We start from the raw sequence: 27,005 nt of genomic DNA, 5'->3' as shown, positions 1-27,005 counted from the left end.
AGATTTCCACGAGTGGAACGGTCGGCGGTGCCAGCCCGCACGCGGATATGCAAATGACACCCTCCTCCTTCAGGGGAGAGCTCTGGTTGGTGGAGAGCGGCCGCGACCACACAGCTGGGGGGGGTGTGGGGGCGCGGTCGGGTTAGAGTCGGCGGGTTCAGTGGGCAACCCCCCCCACCCCCCGCCCCGAAGTGGGGGAGCCCCCGCGCGGCGGTGCGAGGGGAAGGGGCTTCCCTCAGAGCGCCCCTGACGGCCCCGCCCGTGGCGTTGCCGGTCCCGGGGCTCCGTGGCACCGGTCACCACCACTAGCGGAGGCCGTGGGGGCGCTGAGGTGACTCCGGTGGGAGAGGGCACCTGTCCCTCGCCGCCCTGCTGGCGGGCAGCGCCCTTCCGCGGCCCCTGCCCCGCCCTGCCCGTGGCCGAGGTGATGCTGGCGGCCCTCAGGGAGGCCTCGCTCGGGCCGCCCTGCTGGAGCCCTGCGCTGCCGGCCGAGCCAGTCCCGGTGCCCGCGGCCTCGAGAGGCGACGGGAGGGATCGTGGATGGGCTTTCCTCCATGTTTGTTTCCTTCCTCAGGGGGAGACCTGCAGCCCGAGGCGCAGAGCGGAGCGTCAGCTTCTAGCTGACGGTGCGGGAGCTGGAGGTTTGGTGGAAGCAGTGGCTCAAGGACCCCACCCTGCACTGAAACAAAAAGGGAACGAGGCTTGAGTCGATGGTATTGCGGGCCTCTCTCCGTTTCCTATGGCCAACGCGCCCAGCGTGGGGCTGGCCGCTGCGGACCCCCGAGTACTGGCCTTAGCTGCTCAGGTCACTGAGAGCAGAGAACAGGACATCCCCTTGCTACTTCTGAAGTTAAAGGGTAATTAATACCGTTTCTAAAATAAAAGGGTGAGGTAGTGAAGTGTGGACAGTCCTTCCTTCTGCCTCCTTAAATACAGAATTTTTTTCGGAATATTTCTGGCAGGGCTGGAAACTCTGTAAGGTTGATAATACAGCTTTTGCTGAGAGTGGTACTGAGTGGTGTTTGGCTTGGCGACAATAAGGAGGAGGAGCTGGGGAGCAAATGGAGAGGAAGTCTTTTCTCCGTCTCAGCTGTCACCGTGTTTGTAAGCCCCTGCTGATGCGGGCAAGGATCTTGCACTTGGTGAAATGATTTCTCCCAGTGCTTTTGGGTAGAGAGCCGGAGTGGTCGTCAGTATTCAATTTTTAAGTCTTAACATAGAAACGCGGTCGCGAGCTCCTGTGTGACTCCCCCTGTCTTTCCTTTTGCCACATAGCCACTGCTCATAGAAACAGTAGAAACAAGTTAGGTCCTGTTCTAAATTGGGATGTAATTATAAGGAAGCTATATGTTTCACAGTGGTTGTGGTTTTATCTGGCCTAGGAAATTCATACAAATGGGCTATATCCCAGGTGGTGTATGTTTTACTACTAAATGTGTAATGAGAAAATGGAAACCTAAGTTTAGCTATCCTTCCCAATTGTCATGTAATCTAAGAAATGGGTTGTAGCTGTAGGAGTGAAAAATGCTGAGAAAATATTTTATGCTGTTGTTAGCACTTTTAGAATTACCTTAATCCTGGCTCTGTGTACACATATTCCTCTTATGTTCTGGAAAAAGAAAAAAAATGTTGCACATCACAATCTTATGCTCCTCTTTGTCTCTCTCCTGCTTTCTTCCCACAGGAATTTTAAATAGTGCTTCCTTGGGGTGTGAAGAGTCAAAAAAAATTAAGCAAGATATATACGATTATGATCTTACTCAGTACTGCATGCTGGTCCTTAGACAAGACCATTCTCGACTGTGTGGAGGCTGGGCTACTGCTGCACAGCTAGCAGAGATACTAAGGTAAAAAAAAATTGCTAAGAAGTTTTCTTCTTGTTTTCTTACTGGCTTTTCATCTTGCTCTTTTTCTTTTCAAGCTGTAATACTTTGGCTCCCATCCAGAACAAGGCTTGTTGTTCAGGAAAGGCCAGGGTTAAAGTGCAGGGAGCAGTCAAGAGCAGAGGGGTCAGGCATAGCCTAATTGGTCCTGTTTAATTCATTCGCATTGTGTTTCATAGAGCTGGGTAAACTGTTTGGTGGGAACAGTTTTTGTGTTGGCTTTACCTTTTTTTTGTGAACAGTACTCGTCAGTGTCACAGTTCTTACCCAGTAATTGCTAATTTTGAATTGCAGTTATTTTTAAAAGTTTGTTTACTTACATTTCGTCTTGCAAAAATCTTCAGCCTGATTGACTCACAGCTTGGCTTGAATCTGTTTAAATATCTATTTAATATACCTATTTTAAATATCTTTTTACATTTTAAACATAATAGAGCACACAGTTCATATGGACTAGGTAGCTTGATGTAGTGATATTGTGAGATTGGCATAATGAAGTTTAATGCATAGCTAGTAAATAAGACAACTTTAAACTCAAATCCCTAGTGATCCAATCTCAATCTTTGATGCCAGGAAAAATAATAAGTTTTAAATTTTCTGCAAGTTGTACTTGATTTTGGCTTAACTAGGGAACAAAATTCTAAGGCATGAAGCAATTAGGCAACCATCTCTTATTTATGTCATATCTGCAGTGTAGTATGAATTTTTAATGCCAGGAATTTCACTAAGAGATGCAAGATTTATCACCAGAGTTGTGTGATACTTAATCATCCGCTATAAGCTATTTCAGTTTGCAGAGAAAACTGAAATTTATTTTAGCTATAAAAATGTCCTTTTGTAACTAGATGAATCTCAGCTTCATGCCTAGAATTTGCTTTCCAAGGGCTTTGGTAAGCAAAGCTTTACGTGTGTGCATTCACAAAAGGCTAACAAAGCCTAGATAAGGTATCAGAAAGCAAAATTCATAAAAAGTTAGGAAGACTCTTTTGTTGCACTAGTATCAGTGCAGAGTAAAGAATTGAAAAACTTCCCAGTCATAAAACGTGCAGTTTCTTGTAAAAAGTCTTCCAGAAATGACCGACATGTTTGCGGTGAGTAAAATAAGAAAACTGAGATCTGGAGAACTGGTTTCTAGCCCACATGTATTACTCAGTTAGAGGAAAGTCGTAGACAGACAGACTCGCTGAAGATTTTGTGGTAAGTAATATTTTTTTAAACATATTTTCGTTGCCTGATCTGTACCCCCTTCATCAGGTTTCCTTTATGACATTTTTGTCTCCCTTTTAATTTTGCCTTTTTTTTTAAATTTATGACCATCAGAGCCCTTCCCTAACATGTGGAATGAGCGTGAATAGATCCTATGAAGCTAAAGGAGAAAGCGCCTTGGATATGCTTTAAACTGAGACATGCTGTAATAAGTAGTAATATATTTGCTGTCTCCAGCCTGCCAGTGATTCCTCTTCCTTTTGAGGCAGCTACCTTGGAGCCAGTCACAGTAGTTAACTGTTGTTCAGTGTTGAATTGTCCCATGCCAGTGAAGCATTTCTTCTCCGATGACGTGACATTCATTCAAAGCTGTTCAAACAGGCCTTCAACTATTCAGGTCAATTTTTTTTTTCCCCCCCATTTCAGTCATTGTTGTGTAGGACTAGAGGTGAAAGAAGATCCTGAGGAATTTTACAAGAAATTTCTTCCTTCAGCTGTAGACAACCTGCTGTTTTTGGGAAGACGCTTGCAAGCACGATTTATCCGAGCAATCAAGGTATTTAAATTTTGTAGTTAAAAGAGCAGAGAGCCTCTGTAAACTTTCCAAGGTTACGTATTGTATAAGTAGGATAGTATTCTAGGGACACTGTATTATGAAAATTTATTTTCCAGAAATTACAGTAGTTTTTCTTATGCCTTGGAGCTTTGAAACTGAAATCTGTCATTGTGGAGCATTTGGTCCATTACATGCGCAAAGCTAGTTTCTTACCATAGGTTTGTTTGAAGAGTTTGGTAACTACTTTTTTGCAAGTTTTAAAGGCAGGGGAAGGAATGCAATTATAAGTAGCATAGAAGAATTAGAGCAGTATGATAGAAAAAAATGCCTTACAAAAGGCAGCATCCCGGTCACGGTAGTGTCTTTTTAACTGTGCATATAATTAGTTCAGTCTTTGTAACGGCTCTGTTCCCACTGCTTTATTCAGCTTTACAAAAAAGGTTTAGGAAGTTTTAAGACTTTAAATCAGATTTCTTGAAGTTTGTTTTGCCATACAATTTCTGCCACAAAATTGGCAAAAAAATTCCAAAAAGGCTCACTGCTTCTGAACCTTTGGGAACCCCAAAGACAGACTTTGTAGGATTTGTACATTTGAACACTCTCTCTTTGCAGAGATGAAGGGTTTTGCCCAGCTAGGTTCCCTCATGCTTTTGAAGCAGTCCGAGTTCCAGGATCAGAAGGAAAAAAAACAACAAAGGAAACCCATGAATAATTGAAATAACCAACCTCATGGATTCTGATAGTTTCTTTTAATATCCCCATTTCCCCTTAGTATCTCATTTCTTGGCTCACTGGCTTCTTGCACTTAGTCAAACTTTTCATACAGAGTATTGTGCTGAACACCACAAACACAATCAATTCTCAGAAAGTATCAGTAGAGTAACATATTTTCTGTTAGTTGACTACTTTAGAAGTGCATTTAGTGCTTAAGGAAGTTTCCTGAATGACATCCCAGGAGACTCGAGTCTTATCCGCAATATGTAATTTCCCCCACACTTTCTTATTATGTCTCAGCTTCCATGCTACTTGAGTCATGCTTGTGGGCAAAGATTTCTTTTGAATACAAATGTAGTCTGCATTATAATTAGTACTTTAGCTTTTAAACCTTGTGGTCTCAGAGGTGACTGGGCACCGAGACTTGGTGCTTGCTCAGTGGAACTTTGGAAATCCCACTCTACCAGTGGAGATTAGTAGTTTATTCTGCCCTCATTTGCTTTTTGCACAAAAAAACTTCTTTGAAGTCAAGGAAGCACTGAAATAGCTTTCAGAAACTAATGTTTTGCCAAAACGCAGAACAGATAATATTACAGCTTAACTTATTGCTGTGATTTTGTATCTCTTATTGTCAGTAAGAACCAAATACAAAGTTAAACCATGACTGATGGCTGGGATTTACAGCACAGATCTAGGCTTTCCAGAGTTTCACTTGTGGAGGCTCGATTAATGTGGGAGATATCAGGCCAAGTGCTTTGTAGCAACATTTGTCAGCAATGTAGTACTATCAAAAGCCCTTTTGCTGTCCACACACCAAGATTCTAGATTTCCAGTGGCCTGTGGCTCACACCTGGAACACAGACTCTAGACTGTGCGCATGTATGTGCATTCATGTATGAAGACCTGGATTCTTCCTGGTCATTTTTTCCAGACCAGTGTTATCACAGGCAAGCACATAGCATAGTCCGTTTGGCAAACTGATCAAACTTCAGCTTAATAGTGGTTTGGTGTTTGCTCCCAGGCCTCCAAGTAGGAGGTGCTTCTGAAGCCTCACCATGCCAGTTTTTAGGAACCTTTTCCATTTTAACTGTGTCCTTGGCCACTTTGTACCCTTTTTTTCCTGTGCTTTAATCTTAAATAACGTATTTCCCATTTTGTGTATTAAATCTATGATGTATTTGTATTGATGTATTTGTATGTAATATGATGTATTAAATAACGTAAATACGTTATTAAATAACGTAAATAACGTAATAAATAACTTAAATATTAACGTAATAAATAACTTAACGTAATCTTAAATAACGTAATCTTAAATAACGTATTTCCCATTTTGTGTATTAAATCTATGATGCATTTGTATTGATGTATTTGTATGTAATATGATGTATTTGTATTTGTCTTCTTAGCTCTCCTATGCTATCAAATATTTTTAAAGGAGTAAACAAGACTTCTCTCTCCCTGTTATGATGTTTTCAGGAATGGATGCTTTTTTTAGTATGTTTAGATTTTCTTGGTTGATCTCTGGCCTTGAAGGACTCACAAGTTATTTTTTTTGACTGGTTCCTGCAGTTTCACCAACCTCATTTGGAATTGGGTGGAGTTTTGGTCTCCAAATTGGGGAAGCATGCAAACCTTCCCACTACATCAAGCTGAAGTCCTCAGTGAAGATACGTACACATGCTTTTACCTACTTCTGTTTTGTTTAGGATGAAGAAAAACAAGAGTTTTTACACTGGTTCCAAACAGTAACTGATGCCATCTGCTGGCTGTTCGGTGGGCATATTCAACTAGCAGCATGCGGTAAGGGAAAAGTAAACCCCTAAAACACCTGAAAATTTATTTATGCCAACTACAGGTATCAAGAATCATTCTTAAGCTAATCTCCACCTAGTTTTCTAAATTGGAGTAGATCAATCTCTTGAAGTAGTCCACTCAACAGAAACAGCAATATTGAAAATGGAAAAGATCCACTAAAGGGAAATACTAAAGAGTTCCTCTTCTAGTCTTTCAGAAGCAAACATTAAAAGTGTTTTCCTGTGATTTTGCTTTGTAATTGTATACCTTAAAAAATTCAGATTTTTTTTTCCTAATAAGATACAGTTAATCTTTTTACCTGTGTGTGATTAACGTATGCAGAAATTTGACCGGAGTACATTGCTGGCTCTGAAAAGTGGATGGACTTGAAAACAGTTTTCTGAAGTTGTTGCCATGCCAGAAAATTTTACAAACATCTGACAAACTTCACTATACACTTCTGACCAAAATAAGCTTTCAATTAAACCAATGTTAATCACACTGATGTTAAAAATCAGAATTTGGTTTCGTTTCTAATATAGAGCAAAAACCTAAGGATCATAAAATATGTAACTAAAAACACACATGGCCACAAAAATTACTAAATGTGTAGACAGTGACACACTGGAATAAAAAAGTGGTGATTTAAGGACATCAGTGGACTTGCATTAAATAAACCAGGTGTAACAAACTGTCAAGGTTGAAGTCCTTATCTTTTCCGGATATTGTTGCACCAGTGATAATTCCACTGTTGTAATAAGAAACATAAAAGGTTTTAAAGCTTTTATTCCATTGCAACACCAGTGCCTGAGGGATATCCAAAGGCAGAAAAACAGGGCTCAACATGTTTTTTGGGTGTTGAAGTAGCTTACTTATTCCACTAAGTTTCAGTGTAAAAATTATAAAAGAGTTTGTTCCACAAACAGTATCTGGTTTTACTTGCTATGGCTTATGTTCCATAGTGAAGTTTATTTGGTTTACAGTATTTTGAAGTCTGGTTCTGATTGTGTGATTTCTTGTTTGCTTGTTTTTGGTTTTTTTGCAGTACTGCAGAGTGATCACTTCCTCCAGTTGTTAATAACAGACGATGTTGAAACGGCAGTTATAATGATGTCTGTTTTACACAATATTTTGAGGGTCAATAGGTTAGTTGCTTTTATATCATTGATTTTTCTGAATTTTAAATTTAAAACTCCGTTCAGTACTGCTTGGTGAAATAGAACTTTTTCATATACAAGAATTGTTATGTTTTGTTTTGTTGTTTTTTTTTCCCCTGGTCTTTGTTGTAGAAGTAGAAAAAATAGCTATTTTCTTTATCTTGCTGTTAAATTGAGGGAATGGGAATCAGTTGATTGAAACAGTAGTACTGCCTGGATCAGATTGCTGGTTCAGCTAGCTGGGTATGTTGACTTGCTGAATGCCTGACATATCTAAAAATAAGTCACTGTTAAAAAGCTCGTAGTTTGTAATTAACACTTCAATTCTGTTCCCCCCCCACCCCCCCGCCCTTTTTTTTTTTCTTCTTTTTAAAGTTCTGTCTTGCTTCAGGTTGATGAAGAGACCCTTTACTCTGTTCTGGATGAACTTGTTTATAAGCTTTCATCTACTACCAACCCTGTCATAGGAAACGCTGCTACAAAACTGCTATTGTTGGTGGCAAAATTTTGCAAGCAGCTTGTGAAGTTACTCACAGCTCGCTACAAAGGTTTGTAAACACACATGGGACCAATCACTCGGCCTCCTCTTGCATTCACTGTAAAAATACAAAGGTGGAGGTTTCCTGTCTTGGTTCAGTAACTATCCAAGACAGATGGAAACTGCAGTGCTGTGTTGTTGGGTTTTTTTCCTTCTCTTCTGTTCATTTTCATTGTAGTTTAAGGTGCCACGCCTCTGATAGATTTATTTTCTTCTGTATATTGAGGGCTCTGCGTGTGGCAACTTGTCTCTTAAAGCAGTTGTTTGTTGCTTCCAACCTGATGGGCTTTACTTCTTTCTGGGTCATGTTCTGCGTCTTTTTTCTTGTGCAGGCTGGATATTGAGAGATCTTAGTAGCAGGGTGCCAGGACTGCCGCAGTAAGAGCCGTGCGTCAGGCATCTGCCAGTGTGCTAAGGCTCACTAATCCAGAAGCATGAAAGTTTTACTTAGAGCCAACTTCTGACCCTGGCTGTTACAGGTCTGCTTATCTGATAGGTGCTGTTCTGTTACTGAGGCGCTGACTCTCTTTTGATATCCGAGGGATTGGAATGAACTCTTTCCAAGAATTCATGAAATGAGTTTATCGTTCTGTCTTGATGCCTTTAGATGAGGAGGCTGAGTATGCATATAATTTGCTCTGTGTTATTCATTATTTAATGAGATGTCCCATTTAATGTTTCTGTCTCTAGCCTAGCAGAGAGCTCCAGGAAACCCCTTTGTCCCCTGTTATGCCCATGGAGACTAAGAAAGAGGCTTTGATGTTTGCCAGGTCTTTTATATTCTGGATGTTGTTGATGGTCAAAACTACTTGTGAGCAGCTTCAGTCCTTTGGGGACAAGGGCAGTAAGAAGTGGGTATGTTAGGCAAAAAGGTCCAATTCCCTTTTTTTTATGCTTTTGCTGACTACTTACTAGGCAGTACCAGCCAGATAAATTTCTGGACCAGATGGGCAGCTTTGCCATCTCTTGCCTACAGAATTGAGAGAGGAGGGCTTCCTTTTGGTATGAAAATAACATGCTTAAGGCTGGTATCGCATTGCGGATTCTTGCGAAGCTGCTGTGATGGTCTGATCATCCCAGCTGTAGAATGCTGGTTTGTCTGAAGAGGTGCAAGTCTCCATCAAAGGATTATGCTTTATTTTGCTCTAGAATCACAATATGCCACAGTCATTTAGAGACTCTTCATCTCTCTTCTATACACATTTCCTGTTTCTACTAAGAAAAAAAAATACAACGTTTTTCCTCTATTTTTTTTTTAAGTTTGAGTCCTTACATTAGTTTTCACTCGAGCTTTGGAATCCTTTAGATAGTTTGAGGAACAGCAGCAGCAAAGAAAGCATTCCAGCATTTCCACCATCTGGCCATCTCATTGCAGTAACTTGGCTTCACAGTGGCTCATAACCGTTGCCAGTGTGAGGTACTTCAGTGTCAGCTTTCTGTCAGTAAAGGGAGCCTGCCGGAGGTGAGGACGTCACCTGAACCTCACATCTCCAAGACTAGCACATCAGGTTTCCAGGGGGGCCTGGTCTTTTTGTCTGCATGGGTTGACACATCTGAGAGGCGCACTCGAGGTACTCCCTGTCAATAGCTGAAAGGTGCATATGGCTGTGTAGTCTGTACAGAAACTGGGAAATGGTTGCGTCAGACCCACAGGACTTTTGTGAGGGAACTGCCTTGTGTAGCCAGACTACGTGCTGTTGCAGAGCTCAGGAAGCCTTAGGGCACCCACTGACTCCGTTTGGAGTCTCACCTGCCTCTCTCCTGAAGTATTTAACCGCCATCGGCTTTCCAAAATGGCGCATGTGTGATAGAACAGAGGTACCACTTCTGTTTGCGTGAAGGACTTTGTGCTCCATATCCAGATCCTGTAAGTATATGTGAGTGTTGGAGTTGCCTAGTGTATGAATATGCTTATGGACAATGATTTGAAGATGGAAATGTTACTTGAATCTGCAGTTCTTCAGGAGGCTATCCAAACATGTGTCTGCTTCCTGCCCTTCTTCCTTTTCCCTCCAACTCCCTGCAGAACTGTCAGGCTCTGGGATTTGTCTGATACAAAGCTAAAAGCATGTGTTGTGGTCTACTCGCGTCCTGTGCGCAGCACAGGGAGTGTATGTGTGTTGTGGGCGGAGCACAAGTGTGCTTTTTAGCTACTGCAAACCTAAAAAGCTATTTTGTCTCAGGGATTGGATGCGCATGTATTCATAGTTAGACTATGCTATACAGATAAGACATCAAAGAATTCCAGTTATAAATAAATGAATTTTATTATGAAAAATGTGAAAGCAGCGCTAATAAAACCTAGCACTTGCATGGTGCTTTACATCCTTTTAATATCTTACAATGACTTACTGATAAGACACTGAAAGTACATCGATAATTTTAACTGCCAGTTATGTAGACACAATAGATAGTGACTTGGACATACAAAATTACAATCACTGTACAATTCTTCTCTGTGATGGTTGGAGCACCAGATACTCATTGATAATATTCTATGTTGAAACTCAAAGATGACTGATGGTGTTCAGCTCTAGTGTTCCTTTGCACGTAGAATCAGATTTGATTTTTTGACTTGAAAATTGTGAGTTTGAAATCCTGAAAAGAAAAATTCACCTTAGCGGTATCACATGCTTCTTCTCTCTCTCTTAGGATTAAGAGGGCTTTTAAGTAAACAGTGGACTGGCAAAGGATTTGACAGGGATCTCAGTCAACTGTTGGACCTGCTGTACTTGGAACAATCCAATGGAAAAGGAGAAATGCAGGTGCTGAAGTTTAATGAGGCTTTTGTATGAGAAATCCTGGTTACATATGATTTATATATGTTTAGAATGGATTTATCACTTTGGTGATGCTTTTCAAAGCCTGTGTTATTTTTTCACGATATTAATGGATTTTTAAATTTCCTATTTATTAATTTTTTTTTCTCTCCATTATTTTTTAAGACATCAAGAAATTATCCAGTGATTAAGGTGTGAAACTGTGACTCAAGAGTTTGACTTTCTGTTGCAGATTCACCATAGAATTCTATACAACCGAAGGGGGGGAAAAATAATTTTGTTTTGCTAACTACAAAACAAAAATAACTGTATCTGCTTTTCTCACATCAGTGTTACAAATTTAGATGTCTGAATTCTAGGCAGCATTCATATAGAATTAAGTCATCTAGAGGGAATGTTCAATAAAAACACTTTCTGGGCTGTGTTCCCAATAAAAGAGGCAATGTGTGTTTTATGAGCTTCTTACCAAAATTTTACATGCAGGTTTCTCAGAGACAGTACTTTAAAGGAAATCAGAGTTATGTTTGTAGAGACCTGCTTTCATCTTCAACAGAGCAGGGTGCTTTGTGGGTTTTTTATTGTTTTGGTTTTTTTTTTTTTAAATTCCATTTAAGAGTAGAATTGATTTTTTTTTTTTTGAATGTTCGCATTTCAGTGACTTCTGATCGTACTGCAAATGTAACATTTTTCCTGCTGCTATTTCTCCAAACTTGTCTTTCTGTCCTCTCTAGTGTGTAGGTATTTTGATTGAATCACCATTTGAAATATCAAGTGCTTTAGGTGTTTTAAATACAAATTTCTAACATTGATTAAGGCAGCTAATATATATATATTTGTGCTGTAGATTCATTTGTTTACCACAGAGAGCATCAATCCAGATGATTAGATCAATTGCCTTTGGAGCAAGTACAGGTGTCATGATAATAACTGTCTTCTAGGACCTTAAATTCCCCAAGCTGTTACAAATACTGAATTTTCATCTGAAAACTGACGTTTTTTCGCCAAATGTGGAGATTGTTCCAAATATGCAAGCAGTAATAAAGTGGTTTTATATGCAGGGAAAATATTCTACCAACTGCTTTATTAATTTCAGAGGCAGCATCAAGCAGCTTGTATAATCCAGGCTACGTGGAGGGGATTTCAGACAAGGAAAAGGCTGAAAAAACTACCCCAAGCAGTGACCACTTTACAGAGAAGCTTCAGGTAAACAGTATGGATTTGTAAAAAGCACTAACGAGAAAAATCTAGTAGGAAGGTTTGGTTTGGTTTGGTTTTTCTCAGGTCACAGAGACACAGGAAAAATTTAGGTCATCTAATCCAGTCTCCTGCTTGAAGTAGGGCCAGCCTCAAAATGGAATCCGGCTGCTCGGGGCTGTATCCAGTTCTGGAGGTCTCCAAGGATGGAGATCCCACCATCTCACTTGGTCCCTGTCCTGGTGCTGCTTGCCTTGCCTTGCGAAGAGTTCTTCCATTGCAGCCAGTGGGAATTCCCTTGTTGCAGCTCTTTACCACTGCCTCTTGTCCTTTCTGTGGATCTCTAAGACTGTGGCTCTGTCTTCCCTTCCTTTAGGCAGCGGAAAACAGAAATTAGGTTTCCCTTCCTCTAGCCCGAACAAGTGCACCTCTTCACCTGTCGTTGTATATCATACATTCCATAGCCCTAATTGTCCCTGTCTGAACAGTCTCTGTCCCTTCAGTTTGTCAATATCTGTCTCCTACTGGGGGGCCCAGTAGAGTGTGGGCGATATTCCAGGTGTGTCCTCAAGAGTGCCGAGTAAAGCAAAATAATAATCTTCCTTGATCTGCTGCCTCTGCTTTTGCTAGTGCAGCCCACAACGCAACTAGACTTTGTTACTGCAAAGGCACGCTACTGGCTTATGCTTGAAGTTGTCACCCACCAGGAGCCCCAGGTCCTTTTCATTGGAGCTGCTGTCCAGGTAGTCAGTGCCCAACCTGCCCTGGTTCATGAGGTCATTTTGTACCAGGTGTAGAACTTCCCATTTAAACTTCATGTGGTTTCTGTGGACCCATTTTCTGTGTTTGTGGAGGTTCCACTCAGTGTCAGCCCTGCCCTGCATGGGGGACTGTGATGACAGCCTTGATAAGGAGAACGACATCCACTGCTCTCCCCTCATCCACAGAGCCAGTCATCTCATCACAGAAGGCAATCAGGCTGGTCAAACGTGATTTGCCTGTGATAAATCTATGCTGGCTATTCCCATTCGTTTCCTGTCCTCCTGGAAATAGCTTCCCTGAGGATTTGTTCCCATGTCCTAGGGCATAAGTTTGGGCTGACCAAGAGTTCATTCTTCTTAAAGATGCCTTTTTCCAGTCAGCTGTTATTTCTGAAAAATAAAGGTAATGTAATGCCAATATGAGCTGTTTTGCTACAGATTCTTTCAGCAGAAACATCCAAACAATGTGCTTTTCCAGCAGTACCAAACTGCTGCTTCTGGTGCCAAAAGCTCCAACTGTCCCCTTCCCAGCTGCCAAACTTCTCCATGAAAAAACTTACTTCTATGATGCTTTTATATGTTTTCAGTGTAAAAATGTATAGCATATGGAAAAAAAGTACGCCACACTGTATCATGGGATTGCACTAAATAGCACTAGAAGATGATGTACTGCTGGTGGTAGAACAGTTAAGTGGTTCACAGTTAACTTGCCAGAAAATTCCACCATAAATTGAATGTGGAGCTGTCCTGGAGTTTCCAGTCTGCCATGCCATAGTGCTACAGAAACCAAGGACCATAGTGCTTGCTCAGTATAGTGCTTGCGAGACCTTGTTCTTCATTAATATTTAAAATCTTTGACCCTCAGAAGTGGAGTCACTTCAATGACCTAGAAATAGTGTCCTCTGACTTGGAGCACCACAGAAGAATGAAGCTATGTAAATAATGCTTGTCTTCCTTGAAGAAGGATTTCAGCAGTAATGTTAGCACATGTTAGGCTAACTCTTTTGAGAAATTTAGTCTGAATTTAACATCAGTTAAGGGATCTAAATCAAGTTCAGGCTCCACAGCAGGTTTTTTTCAACCTTTTTTTGCACACGTTGAGCACAATGGTGTCAAAACTAGGTCTTAGAAATCAATTAGTGAAATCACATTGCATTATGATCAAGGTGTTAGAAAGCAGACAGTTACGATTTGTCATCTAGACTGGCATTAAGAAGATATTGGACTATCTAGGGTGTAATCCTTAAATTCTGGAAGATTTGCAGGGGGAAGCGGTGTGTCTATTGAGGGCCAACTTGGCTGAAACACCAAGAATGACATCCATGTCACTCCTTTTTACTCCACCATACTCTTTGAGCCAATATTCCTGCCTTCATCAGGCACCTTGCAAGCCTGCAAGACAAAATCATAGCCCAGAAAACTTGGACGATGGGCTAAGACATAACATGGTAAAGCAGAAGGGAAAGGGTGGCAAGGCTCTCAGCAATCAACAAGCTACTTGACTTTCTTGTGTCATATTTTCAGTATTGTGTTAGTGTGCGCCTCTTGAGTAGTTCTTGAGTCATTTAAATGGACTTTTGAATGTGTTTAATCTTGAGAGGAATGGAAATGTATTAATATTCTTACAGTTGTGTGTTCATGGCTCAGTCAGTCCTAATGTATTGAGTACAGTATAGTAACTGTACAGCTCCAGTGTTGTTTTTTTTCTGCGTAGGTCGAACTGCAGTTAGTGTTGTGCTGAAAAATAGTGTTTGGAATACTGCGAGCATGACTGTAGAAAAACTTTCAAGAGGACTCTTGAATTTTGAACAGTCAGGGTTTGGTTATATTCACAGATTTATTTTAGAACAAGTGTGGTTAAATACTGCTGGGGTTGAAACTCCAAACTTGGCTCACCTGCAGCTGCAGTGGAAGATCTTAAACTTTGCAACTTATAAACTCCTGAAACTCTGTGGTTTCAGAAATGTCTCCTCAGTGAATATTAAAGCCTGTAATCTCTCCTTGAAGTTAGTTCACTGTTACATAGCTAATTGTAGAACTGTTAAAATGGCAATAATTTGTATTAATCATGTGTCAAAACCCAAATGGTTATATATATACATAAAGAGATGATCAGAGGGAGGCTGATCTGTGCCATGAACTGCTGAAGGAAGCTTGGCTCTTACTCTGTGTGATTTTGCATCTGTTCAGAGGCATTTCCCTGTCACAGCGTGGTCTTGTGCAAGAAAATATGTCTTGTCATTAGGAGGAACAGAGAATGAAGAAGAACACGTGTTTTGCAGACTACGTGGGAAAGAATCGGTATCAAAGAAACATTTAAATACCTGACAGGCACTATTAGTAGTTTCACAGATGCACATCTGAGAAGTTCATGAAACATTCTTGTAGTTTTCCACCTAGTGGAGCTGATAAACTTTTCTAGGGAAAATTATTAATAGTTTTATCAAGAAAATGTCATCAGAAGTCCTGTTTGATCCTGTGACATCATTCTGCTTAGAAGTATAATGTGTGCCTGCCTGGATTAAAAATGCAAAGATTTACAGCTCTAATACGCAGAAATGTGTGGGCTGAAAACCTCTAGTTTCCTTGAGACTGTTGTGATGTAATCACGTATATCATGATCTGTCTCTGTAGGTAGATGTGTGGGCACGCTTCAAGTCTGCATTACTGTCATGAAAGGATTATGGCCTCTCAGATCGTGGTGGAGGCTGTTTTATCAGTTAGGGCCAGATCTTTAAATCCAGAGCATCTCTTTTACACAATAGCTTCCATCCCATCTTTCCCAGCCAGTTACGGAGACTGAGGAGAAAGTATGGTTGGTGCAAAAATTACAACTCGGTTTATAGTAGCGATGGGAAACACGCAAATACCTTTAGACTCACAGTACTATTGAGTTATGTGACATGCAGCAATACCAAAATTGCTGGACTTTACTTCTAGTCTACGGCTTTTTTTTCCCGTTTCTGGCACCCCTTATGCCTGTGCTCTGTCCATTTGTTCTCTTTCCTAGCGCTTAAGGTGCTCCTTTCATTGTCCCTGGAAAAATGCTAGAGGAGAGCAGAACTGAGGGCAGTGGGCCCAGTGGGGGTACTCGGGTCCTAAGTGGGCAAGTGATTTTGCTGCAATAGGAGAAGAGAAGGAGTCACATCATTACCTCATTGTGGGTTAAACTTGTAAAGTCTCGAGCATTAAGCTGCTAATGAGGTCAGGTCCTCACAGCTCCTCATGCTTCACTGAATGTCGGAGTGGTCTCAATAATTATTAGTATCAATACATCAGTATATTTAGTATTAATATATTAGTCTCTATGTTAATATGTTAGCATATATATAATTGATATACATGCTATTATTAGCTTAAACACTCCAGGGCCAGTTACAGAGTTTTCAGTTGTCTTATCTGTGAAACATCTGCTGGGGCTTTTCCAACGCCAAGCACAGTGGGGCAACATCCTAATATCAAATTACAACAACTAGTGCAGATCAGGAAGAATTTGCAAGAAAATTCTTACCTAGCATTCTGTTAACAAAGTTGATGCAGAAAATGTGTCAGTCTCTATTTCCTGGAGAAAAAAAATCCCTCCAAATTTAAGAAGTGAGCCTTAACAGCCAACATTCTGACCTACTCTTGCAGTCGGTACAAAAATAATAGTATGTATTATGTAAAGCAGGTGCCATGCATGCTGATGGATGCGCTGGAAAAGGTGCGTACTGGAGCAGATGGCTAATGTCGCTTTACTGCTTCCTCAGATGATGGAGTCAAAATTGTTGGTCTAGTTCATGCTGACTGGGAATGTCCCACATGGAGCATCGTTCCCTTCAGGGCCCTTAGAACTTTATCCTAAGTAAAAATACATCCTTTGATTTGATACCAGATTGAGTGACTGGCTCAGAATGTTTTGTGGCTATAGATAGTGTGGTAGTTTGTTCGCTTGCAGGTGATTTCTTGTTGCTTGGTGTGGTCCTGCAGCCAACAGCTGGGATGGCAGATTATTTTGTGGATTTCCTCCCTCGATGCTGGACCATTTAACACAAAGAGAAAGAGATGCTTTTAAGAAACGTACAACTTAAGCTAATTGTTAATGTGTTTGTGTATTGCAGAGCTAAACGGGAACAGGAGCTGCAGCATTTAAAAAAACAGAAGGAAGATGAGGCTCTAAAACTGCAAATGCAACTTCAGAGACAGAGGGCCATGAGACTCTTCCATGAACGACAGCTGGCCTTACTGGAAATAATCCATGCCAGTATGATTTATATTAAACTATATCAGAAGATTAAACTGTCTGGGTCTCCTTAAGAACAGTTTCCCAAATGTATTTCCTAATCTTGCATGTCTGTTTGCACTGTAGTCTTACTGTCCCTTCTCCTTACCCAATTATCTGACAGAGAACATGCTAATTCTACAAGGGCTCAGTAACTACTGATCAAGATCTGCTGCCTTCAAATGGTGCAGGAGAAAGGGAGACCCAGTTTTCTCATGTTACAAAGCTCCATTGCAGCTACACGTCTCTGAGACATGCCCCATAGCTAGCAGACCTTGGATGAAGAGGGGTTTTTAACTGATAGCACCCAAACTTTTTTTGGCACTATCTAGTTTGAGGATTAAAAATGCAAATTGTTAAGAGATCCCAACCCACAGACTTATTACTGGATTTTTGTTACATTTGTAGGTCAGGTAAATAAGTACATGGAGGAAATGGAGGGGAAATCAGCATTAACTATCCAGAGGTTCTGGCGAGGGTATAGAGCAAGAAGAAATTTTCATCAACAGAGACAATCTCTTAAGGAGTATAAAGCAGCTGTCATCATTCAGAGAGCAGTAAGTATATATATTTTGTTCTAGCATTAGATAGGACTGAGTAGATTATTGCAATGCCTCAAGAAGCTCTGTTGATTCTCTTACTGTCGAGGTAGCCATAATTTATTAAAAAATTATTCAGAGGATGGTAGTCTAGAGCCACAGGTTGCTTAGACGGGTTAAACCTTGCATACACAGTCTTGTAACTAAAATACAAGAGCTTCCACTTTGAAACCTAAGGTTGGGATTTCACCACACTACAGATGGGTCACTAATTTATTATGAGTGTTTTTACTTACTATTTAGTATTCATGCTGACCGTTGTTTGTTGTCTTTTTAGCATCAAATCTAAATTTATGCTTTAACAGATGCAGTACTGAAACGTTTTTCTTTCACTGATTGATTACAAACAAAGTGAGAAGACAAACTTCCTGTCTGTGATTGTCATATTCTCATATGTTCTTTACAAAGGCTTGTAAATTCTTGGAAAAAAGAAGGAGGAGGAGACCTCTCTCTCCTTGGAAAGATCCCAAGGGACTGACTGATGAGCAGAGACTGGCTTTGCAGCAGAAGGTGGATGACTACATCAAATTGCATCCGGTCTGTTTCTTAGTCATTTCATAATTCTCATTAATGATGCAACAGAAAATACTGTTGGGATGAAATATATTCAGCTTCATAAATTCTGATCAAGATAATGCATGTGAGGTATGCATATATTAACCCTGCTTGTTTGAGAGCAAGGTACTAGGATATTGGGGATTTTAACCATTAATCTAATAAAAAGGATCAAAGCAAACTGTAATTGGAAAATTTATATACTCGATGATGGATAGTTTTGGAGAGAGTTGCAGAGGAAGCAAAATTATTCAGTTAACAATTAAGAACAGCATTTGCATTTCTTGTTTAGACATTATTCTGCCTCCAAAAGATTTAAAATAACCAGCTCCTAATGGTAATAAACTGTTATTTTCCTCCAGGCTTCCCAAATGTCAGAAGAAATGAGTAAAGAATTACATATGCAGGCTCAGGAAAAGCTGGCACAGTTCCTGTTGAGGAGCAGACTGGATCAGAGAGCAGCGCAGCGGAGAGAGACATTACTGGCTCAGGTCAACACCGATGTGGAGCTGCTAATGAGTATGTGACTGCTCCGGTCATAGTTTTGATTACCATTTGGATTAAACTAATTTAGAGAGAAAATTAAAGGGAACAGTGGTAAAGCCTCATTTCAAAACTGAAATAGCTTTCTTCCTTTGCCATATGCCTTATCTTGAGATTCGGGCTTTGTTAGAGATCATCCAGGTGTTGCTAGAGGTTAAGTAGATACACCTGCGATTCAGTGAGCAGCTTATTCTGCTATAAGTCTCTCTCTATGTTCGCAAGAAAAGCAATGGCCCTGTAAAAGGCATTAAAATTTCTAAGAAGGGGATCTCACACGACCTCTTCCTCTACATTTCTTTTGCTTTGGTCTGTTTTCTTGTGTTGTAAGTCAGCTGCTGGTTGAAGCGCTCTCACCTCTTCCAGATAAAGAGGGAAGTCTTTGAGCTATGAATTCCGAGTCATGTTTTCAGTTTCTCTGGCCTGGCTTTATTTGAAACGGAATTCACTATTGTGCTATCTTAATTCCAGACAAGTAGCCTGGAGTGAAAGAGCGAGAATAGCAGACTGCAGCCACCAGAGAGCACCCAAGCCAGGACAAAATTCAGCAAGTTACTGAATTCCATTACTTAGTCTGTCACGTGCTGTGTCACTGCAGCTCATCGCTCCCTGACCAGGCAAATCAGCAGCACACTCTTACACTGCGCCGGGTCCCCCAGGCAGGGAATACGCAGTGCCGCTGCGCCAGAGCGCTGGAAACACTACGCTGATGTCACCCTGCGCCGGGAGCGCTGATCCAGCAGTGGCGACCAGGAGATCCTCTTTCTGTTAGGTCGTAGTTTCACAAGAAGTCCTTTTGGTGGATGCCACTACTGCACCTGCATGAAGTAGTCCTGCTTTCCCCCCTTCTTCTCCCTCCCCCATTATGTATTTATTTTTTCAGATTAGCCTTAATTTGGATCGCTTCTCCAATCAGGTTTATCATGCAGCCGTAAAATTGTAATGCTAGCATAGGGGAAAGAGTGACCTAGGACAGTGGGAAGCGGGAGGGTAGCGCTCCTTCTTTTTTTGTTTGAAATACTCATAAAACTGCAGCCTAAAAAAAACCAAAATACAGAAAACTGTTCTCTTTGTTCTTACAGATGCTCCAGGGTTAGCAGAGACCACAGAAAAAGATCTCGATGTCTTTATGAGTCGATCAGTCCCTGTAGCTACCAAGGCAAGACAATCCCACAACACTATGCTGAAATACAGTCGCTGGCCATGGTGGAAGAAGCTTGGAGATGAGTTTGAGGAGGATGATGTCATTCCTGATGATGCCCTAAATGCAGAACTGGGAACTCTATTTATTGGTGGAAAGAAATCCTTTTAGGTAACAGGCAGAAGAATTTCTTACTCAGCCAAACTCATACCTTGCACTATGCATTCACTTGCATGTGTTTTTAAGGAAGGAAAACACTTGAGTTGTAAGACAAAGCACTGAAAAAGACCAAAGCCTTATTTTAGTGCATTTTACTTATCCTATTAAGAATCTATTCCTATACTCAACAGTTAGATCCTATTGATTGTGCTGTTGCAAATAGGATTTAAATACTGTAGTTGTAAATGAGGATATTTTGTAATTTTTATCACTTTAAAAGTAAGTTCATAACCTTTGGCTTTTCAGTTCTTATTCACACTTGGATGCGTAAAGAATCACTCCATTGTAAAAGCCTGGGCTTTTATAGCAAAACATTTTATCGGGTGATGTGCTTTGAGATAAAGATGGGTTCAGAACAAATGAAGACGCCAATAAGAAGCCAAGCAAGTGCTAGGCAGGCTGGGTGCTTAGGGCAGGGTAGAACAGCTAACTCTGGTCAGCACAGGAAAAACTTGGCCTGAGGAACCTTCGCCAGCCTCTTGATAGCACCAAGGGAAAAAGCAAGGGGAGGAAAAAAATGCCAATATTGTTGGTTTATATGTGTTTTCCCTTAAAAGCACGCAGTTCTTTCCACAGCCAATGCAGTGCATTGTAACATGGGCGCAGTCCAAACTGTTATATGGGATTGTAGCCTCAGTGTGACCATCTGGACCATCAGCTCTGTCTTCTTAAACCATGCAGACGCTGTTTAATCCAGAAGGGTTTCCAGCGCAGGGCCTCTGCAGTCACTGTGAGCCGGTACACAATAAAAACCTCCAGTCAAGGGCCAAAGGCTGCTGCTCACCGATGTGCCCAGAAAGCAAGGAGCACTCAAGGCTGCAGCTAGTGCGGTAGGTGCCTGTGCTATTTTTTAGGTGAGAGGCCCACAGAGTCTTAAGAATTAGATCTTGCTTCACTGCAGAGGAAGAAAAAGTGCAGTGATTTCTGCCAGTTGTATGTGGGCAGCAATACTGGTTCAGCGTGTTTGTTTTCCATTCTCTCTAGAAGGTTTCAAGTTTTAATTTTAGTGGAGATGAATGGAAAACAAATAAACAGAAATAGTGGGCAGAAGCCCAAGCCCATTCAGATGCAGCTGATACACTGAAATTAATAACTGGACAGCTGCCAAGAGGAAGAGCTGTGCTCTATGTTAATTTTTTTAACAGAGCTGTGATTTGGAAGGCACCGAATTGGCTCTCAGTTCCTTTCTTGGCGAGTTAACAAGCGGAACAATCCGTTAAGTATTTGCCAGGGCACTTGCATGTGTCTGTTGAGGCACATGTTGTTCTGCAGAGCCCTGCCCTTGGTTTCAGGCCGTGCCCATAACCAGCCAGGTGCTCTACAGCCACCAGCGTGGAGGGGCTGGGGGGCAGCCACCACGCGCTGCAGGGGATGGAAGCTGCCAAGCTCTGGCACTGGAAAAGGCCCAGCGTCGCCGGGCGAACTGCAGCAAGCCAGCCGTTCCCTCGCAAACACGTCAGTCCTCGGTGCACATCACAGTCCCCTCTGCCGCTGACCCAAACTACTTTGAGACAGCAGCCTCTGCTGTTATGTTTATTCCTAATCACCCTCATTATAACTGCTCTTTAGCGCAGGGGGATGTTCACAAAGGTGCTTTGCTTAATGTATTTGATGCAGAGATGAGCCCCCGTGGCCAGTGTTAAATACCAAGTGAATTATAGAGCCATCTTACCAAAAAGCCATTTATTGTAATGGTAATGGCCTCTGCCACTCACTGCCACTGGAGTGGATAATGAACTTCCCCTTTGGAATATGCAATTTGCTGGATAATGGGGGGTTTTAAGTGAACAGAGAGCCTGGTGGAAGGTGCAGTCTTGCTGGAGGAATTCAAGTTGCTGGGTCGTTTATTATGAGCCCAGCAGTGCAAATTCCCCCACCCCACCACTGCCCTGGTAAATAAAAATGCCTCTTCTTGCTTTGTGCTTGTCAGCAGGAGATCTCAGTCATCTCCATTTTACAGACCAGGCAAACCAAGGCAAGAGACCCATGAGGGAACGTGCCTGTGGCCACATATAACCGTATAACCTGCCACTTGTTCCCATCACTGTCCCAGGCAGAGCACGCCAGAAAGGAGCCACCGCAGCGTGCCAGGATGGAGCTGGGAGGTGTTCTCGGATGCCAGCTGCTGTGGCCAGCTTGGAGCCTGGGCCCAGCAAGAGATCCCTGAGCTCCCCTGCTGCCCCCCTTTGCTCATGGGTGGGAGGGATTTGGCCTAGCTTGGCTCGTCCTCTTCTCAGCTCTTCCTGCTCCCCACGCAGGACATGTTGCTGGCGATTTATTTCACTGCAGCTCCTTCTGGGATAAAATACTCCTGCCTGAATAATGGGAACAGACGTAGACAGCTGAACAGAGGCCACCTCCAGCCTGCTACCAGGTGAACAGTCCTGTCTGGGTTGTACGATCACCCAAAAAAAGACTGTAGGAGAGGCTGTGAGCTGAGATGGGTCTCTCCTTGTCTGCTTGCCACAGACCACGGGCATGCCCAGAAAGCTGGGAGGTGTTACTCGGGCATAAACGTGTGCAGCACAGGGGGTGCAGCCAGGTAGGAAAAGGGGCAGAATTTGGTCGTGCCCAGCAGGTCTGGGCTGTGCCGCTTCGGATAGCGAGCACTGAAGGCAGACTCTGCTCACCCCGGAGGAAGCACGGGGGTGCCCTGCCCCACCAGCGGAGTGACAAACTGGGGGGACACGCTGTGACGTGGGGGGGGCAGTGGTGAAGCCGGAGCTGCGAAGGCAGCAGCGCTCAGGTCATTAAATATTGACGCCGTCTAAGCTGGCCTGTGGGGGCGATTTAGCTGAATCGCAGGTTTCTGTTGCTGTGATAAATTGGACCGATTTGTCATGTGGTTTTGTTTCTTCCCTGCCTTAAGTAAAGCTGTACAGGAGCATTATTGCTACAGCTTCAGCAGCAGCAAACAATGTGGAAAACAAAATCCTCTGACGGATACGGATAAAAAAGAAGGGACAGCGACTGTTCTTCTGCCCAAGGTGCCACCAGAGTCGTGGAGCAGGAAGAAGGCAGCAAAAGGAACAAACAAACAAACAAAATATCACTCAGCCCTTTCAGAGCCAGAGACAAAGCAGTGTCCTCTGCCGGCTCCTGCAATTGAGGAAAATTTCTGTTCATGCAGACAGATACTTTTTTTTTTTTTTTCCCAGCTTTAGCTGTAACTGGACTCTGCAAACCACAGGATGCTCATCTCCAGCAGAGACACAGGTATGCGCTGGAGACTACGCTGCTGAGTCCAAGGGCGTCTCCTGGCCTTTCAGACTGGCTGTAACAGGAGCTCTGAGCTGAGGACGGGAGACAACCCCGATGCTATTTCACCTCTTGCCTCCGAGCCTTCTACTGCTGATTTCCATGGGAGCAGAACCCGGTACAAACATCTGCTCTCCACTGCACTGTCACATACATCAAGTACAAGGAGAAATGAAAGCTATCTCTAAGTAGTGGAATTGGGGCTATTTATAAATTAGCATGCATCAGAAAAAGAGGCAGCTCTTTGCGGGGGGAGCCATAAAGATCATCGCAATCGGTCTCCAAGTTCTCCTTATCATTCATCTTTACAGCACAGTAACACCGCGTCATCCTCCAGGCATCCTTGCGTACAGTGAAAAACTCTTTATTAAAGAGCTTGTTTACTAAATGAGTGATATACAGGCCCAGATTTACCAAGGGGAGCTAGAGGACAGGTGCCTCCCGTCCCCTCTCCCCTGCCCTCCCTGAAGGCAGGGCTGGGTTCGCTCTGGCTGCCTCCTTGGGACGGAGGGGCAAGGTCTGGCAGCTGAGGACCGAGGTCGGGACACCGCGGCTCTGCCAATTTTTCCCAGCTGTGCCGGAGAACTCCTCTGTGACCTTGAGTGCATTCTGTCTCTGCCTCTGTCTTTTCCTCCGTCAGATGAGGCTTACTGAGGAGGTTTCGTACGTTGCGTTTGTAATTTGTTTTAAGAGCTTTCAGTGGAGGGTGCTGTGTGAGCCCACTGCTACTGAAATCCCTTTCTACTAAGGTGAAATGGGAGTTTGACAGCCCCAGAAAGAAAAAATATTTGTAGAATCAAGTGTTGAACACACAGAAAGAGCTGAGGGTTGCTGTGCTATTTGTTTCTTTCCAAATTCAGCTTTTCTCTGCAGAATTTAGGTCTTCTCTATTTAATTATGTCCTCAAACAGAAACAATGTCTTTACCTATACTTGATCACTTAATAAAACCCACGAAAGCAAGCAATTCTGATCAGGGAAACTTCATTTAACACATCTCACCTATCCAGAACCTCCCTGTTTGGGACAAGGTGAAGGTACACACATACAAGACGGCTAATAAGACCTGGCTCAATCTAGCATTACGTGACAGAGCCAGTGAACTGCGACACTTAATCCTAGAAACAATGAAAGCAACCATTAAGTTTGCCAAGTCCTTGCTGTCTGAAAGGGAAGAGGCATTCAAGCTGGCACTGCTACCCCTAAAATGAATGGCGGATCAAAATAAAATAGTTGCAAATGCAGGATGCGACTCGGTTCTACGCTCGGGAAGAACGGAGGCATCGCCTTGGCTGATGAGCAGCTCCCCTGGTCGGAGCGAGGCCGCCCGCCACCCCCACAGGCCCACCAAGGCTGGGACAGGACGGCGGTCACGGATGCCACCAGGCCACGCTCGCCTCAGGACAACGTGCCACCTGTGACCCGGTACTGGGGACGTCCGAGGCGGTCAATCTAAAGCAAATCTACTGGGTGTGGAAAATGAGGGATCCCAAGCCCCGTAAGAGGAAGCCGAGAGCTAACCCAAACCCCGGCTTCCTCGCCGGTGCCTCGGACACCGCCAGGCACGCTAGGCGAGGAGGGGCGCAGGGCTGGGGAGCGGGGCGGGTGGCCTGGCCTGGCCTGGCCGAGCCGAGCCGAGCCGAGCCGCCCGCCCCCTCCCGCTCTCCACCCCGGCCCGCGGGAGCCGCCGCGGCGCCGCCGGGCCCGGCCGCCCGCCCCCTTCCCGCCGCCCGCTCCCTCCCCTCAGCCGCTCCCCCCACCCCCCACCGGGCGCGCGGCGGGCGGGGCCCCGCGGCCGTTACCCCACCCGCGCCGCACGCGCCGCCGCGCGCCCGCCGTTGCCGTGGCGACGGGCTAAGCCGGGGCCTGGCTGCGGCTCGGCGGGCGCGGAGGGGGCGGGCGGCGGCGGCTCGGCGGTGCCGGGGCAGGCGCAACAAAGGCGGGAGGCGACGCGTCCCGGTGGGCTCCGCAGGTAGGTAGGTGCGGGCGGCGGGCGGGCAGCTCCCGGTCCCGGTCCCTCTCGGCAGCCGCTGCCGCAGGACGTCGCCCCTCCGCCGCGCTGCGAGGGCCGGTCTCCTCAGGGGAGGGCTCCAGCTCCGGCCCCGGCCCGGTGCCGCACCTTGCGGGCGCGGGGCTGCAACAAAGGCAAATGGCTGCGCGCCGGGGAGGGCTGCGGGGCCGGCGGTGGCCTCCCTGCCTCTGCCCGGCTCCTGCCCGGCTCTTGCCCCTCTCCCGGGGCGGCGCAGAGCGCGGAGCCGCCCGCAGCCCTTCATGCGTTGATTTGTTGGCGGGGTCGCGTTCCCCAGCTCCGTCTGCCCGCCCCGGCGGGGCCCTTCGGGCACAGCCGCGAGCTCCGCGCCCAGCCCGGGGAGCGGGGACACACAGACACACGCTTCCCAACCCCTTCCCCACCTTCCCCGGTTGACACTTGCTCCTTCCTGGGGTCCCGCATGCCCCCCCCCCCCGCATTTGCCAGCCCCTCGCCCGCAGGGCTTAGCCACGGCTCCTGCGGGCGCCGAAGAGCGGGCTGAAGCGCTCCGCTCCGGGCGAATCGCTGGCCCGGGCTGCGGGCTGCTGCCCTCGCTGCGCCGGCCTTCGGATGAGCCCCCCGGCTGCTTCTCTCCGGGTCCTAAAGCAGCAACCGCAGGGGCAACTTTGTAAATGGGCGGGTTAGAGGCTTTTCGATGCCTAGGGGCGTTTGTCCTGTGCAAGGTGGAATATTGTGTTCTCGTACGGTATTAGCCTGAGTTTAATTGTTGTAAGGGCTGGCTGAGCAGCACCTAGCTCTTTAAATCTGCGGGGTGCGAGTGAGTCATTTCTTAATTCGTTTCCATGTGATTCATAACGTTTTCCACTCCGGGATGCATTTTCCCAAATTCATAATAGGTTTTGATACCTGAGCAAGGGCATCTGTTTGAATCCATAGAGGGAGAAGTTTTACTGCATTATTGAAAACAGTAGCTACGACAGAATTCCCCGGAGGGAAATCTATAAAACCTGTTCCTACCATTTTTATTTACACTGCAGCAAAGCAGCGCTGGGTGCATCTAACACTTTTGCCTTCCCTCATTTCCTAGTCATTGTGGCACTGAAAAGCATTATAAACAACTCTGCATTGTTTGTTGGTATTATAGAAGGCCTGAGGGCTTGGTAATGGTCTCTTTCATTCATGGCTCTCAAAATGCTTCACAGATGTCAATTAAGACTGGGAGCCCTCCTGCAAGTCGGGGAGGCTTCATTGATCCCGTTTTACAGATGGAGGAGCAGATCAGAGACCTAGAAAGATTTAAGTCAAATCCAGAACCTAAGCCATCATCTCACAGATCCTAAATCCTCTGTTTAGGGTGCTCTTCCCCACCTCCTCTAATGAAATTCTCTCTTAATTTCACCAGCTGCTCCAGGAGCTGTTTTGGGCGCTGACAGGCCATGTATGCTTTGGGATTTTGAGATACCGCTCTTGAATATTGCCAAAAATTACGTGCCTTTAGTGCCATACTGTTGAGAAGAATCGCTTCTGATTAAAGCAAGTCTCTAATTGTTCTCTGGTTTGTACTGGGGTAGAACCCAAGAGCTCCATCATGGATGAGGGTGCATGAGCCAAGGCATTGTACAGCCAGACAGCAAAGTGTGCGCAGAGCTGCTGAGCCAAATACAGAAAGCCTCGATATCGGCTATGACTGCTTTGACAGCCTCCCTCACAAAGAGAGAGGGTCTCTCCTCACTCTCTTTGAAGGGCATATTTCCAAAAGCAAAATAAGTGGTTCCTATGGTGATTGTAACCCAGAAGACTCCTGATCCTAGCCTGTTTTTGAGTCTGTCCCCTTGCTTTTGTGGCCCAGACAGGAGA

The 27,005-nt window shown here is 44.2% G+C and overlaps 2 protein-coding genes across 8 annotated transcripts in view; both read left to right on the top strand.

Annotated features, from left to right (window-relative positions):
- Positions 1 to 12: 12 nt before the first annotated feature.
- Positions 13 to 24,052, top strand: IQCB1 (IQ motif containing B1). 7 transcript variants are annotated; one of them, XR_015698906.1, is made up of 16 exons: positions 116 to 424; positions 575 to 857; positions 1,685 to 1,847; positions 3,516 to 3,645; positions 6,069 to 6,162; positions 7,202 to 7,301; positions 7,689 to 7,861; positions 10,504 to 10,616; positions 11,725 to 11,834; positions 16,687 to 16,829; positions 17,256 to 17,404; positions 17,855 to 17,983; positions 18,364 to 18,520; positions 19,624 to 19,853; positions 20,583 to 20,731; positions 23,060 to 24,052. XR_015698906.1 is itself a non-coding variant. In XM_087732666.1 (15 exons), the coding sequence occupies exons 2-14, from the start codon at positions 740 to 742 to the stop codon at positions 19,851 to 19,853; spliced, it is 1,809 nt and encodes a 602-aa protein (XP_087588792.1). In that variant the 5' UTR covers positions 116 to 424; positions 575 to 739; the 3' UTR covers positions 23,066 to 24,052. The 7 variants fall into 7 exon arrangements, 6 of the variants coding, with proteins under 6 accessions (XP_087588793.1, XP_087588792.1, XP_087588790.1 ...); XM_087732666.1 differs by lacking the exon at positions 20,583 to 20,731 and having other exon boundaries at positions 23,066 to 24,052; XM_087732664.1 differs by lacking the exon at positions 20,583 to 20,731.
- Positions 24,053 to 25,068: 1,016 nt separating this feature from the next.
- Positions 25,069 to 27,005, top strand: part of LOC104020332 (uncharacterized) — a 56,682-nt gene continuing 54,745 nt past the window's right edge. Inside the window, exon 1 of the mRNA XM_087730672.1 lies at positions 25,069 to 25,130. The gene's annotated coding sequence lies outside the window, so the exon portion shown is untranslated. The remainder of the gene's footprint in view (positions 25,131 to 27,005) is intronic.

This window comes from Nipponia nippon, unplaced genomic scaffold (assembly GCF_047370975.1).
Source record: "Nipponia nippon isolate SJK-2023a ecotype South Korea unplaced genomic scaffold, ASM4737097v1 scaffold_5, whole genome shotgun sequence".
Lineage (NCBI taxonomy): Eukaryota > Metazoa > Chordata > Aves > Pelecaniformes > Threskiornithidae > Nipponia > Nipponia nippon.
This window is presented reverse-complemented; position numbering and strand designations above follow the sequence as displayed.

Coding starts and splice junctions, on each gene's coding strand:
- IQCB1 (XM_087732666.1), top strand. CDS start 740: ATGGCCAACGCGCCCAGCGTGGGGCTGGCCGCTGCGGACCCCCGAGTA. Junction 858..1,684: donor GCTACTTCTGAAGTTAAAGG/GTAATTAATACC, acceptor TTCTTCCCACAG/GAATTTTAAATAGTGCTTCC. Junction 11,835..16,686: donor ACTTTACAGAGAAGCTTCAG/GTAAACAGTATG, acceptor TGTGTATTGCAG/AGCTAAACGGGAACAGGAGC.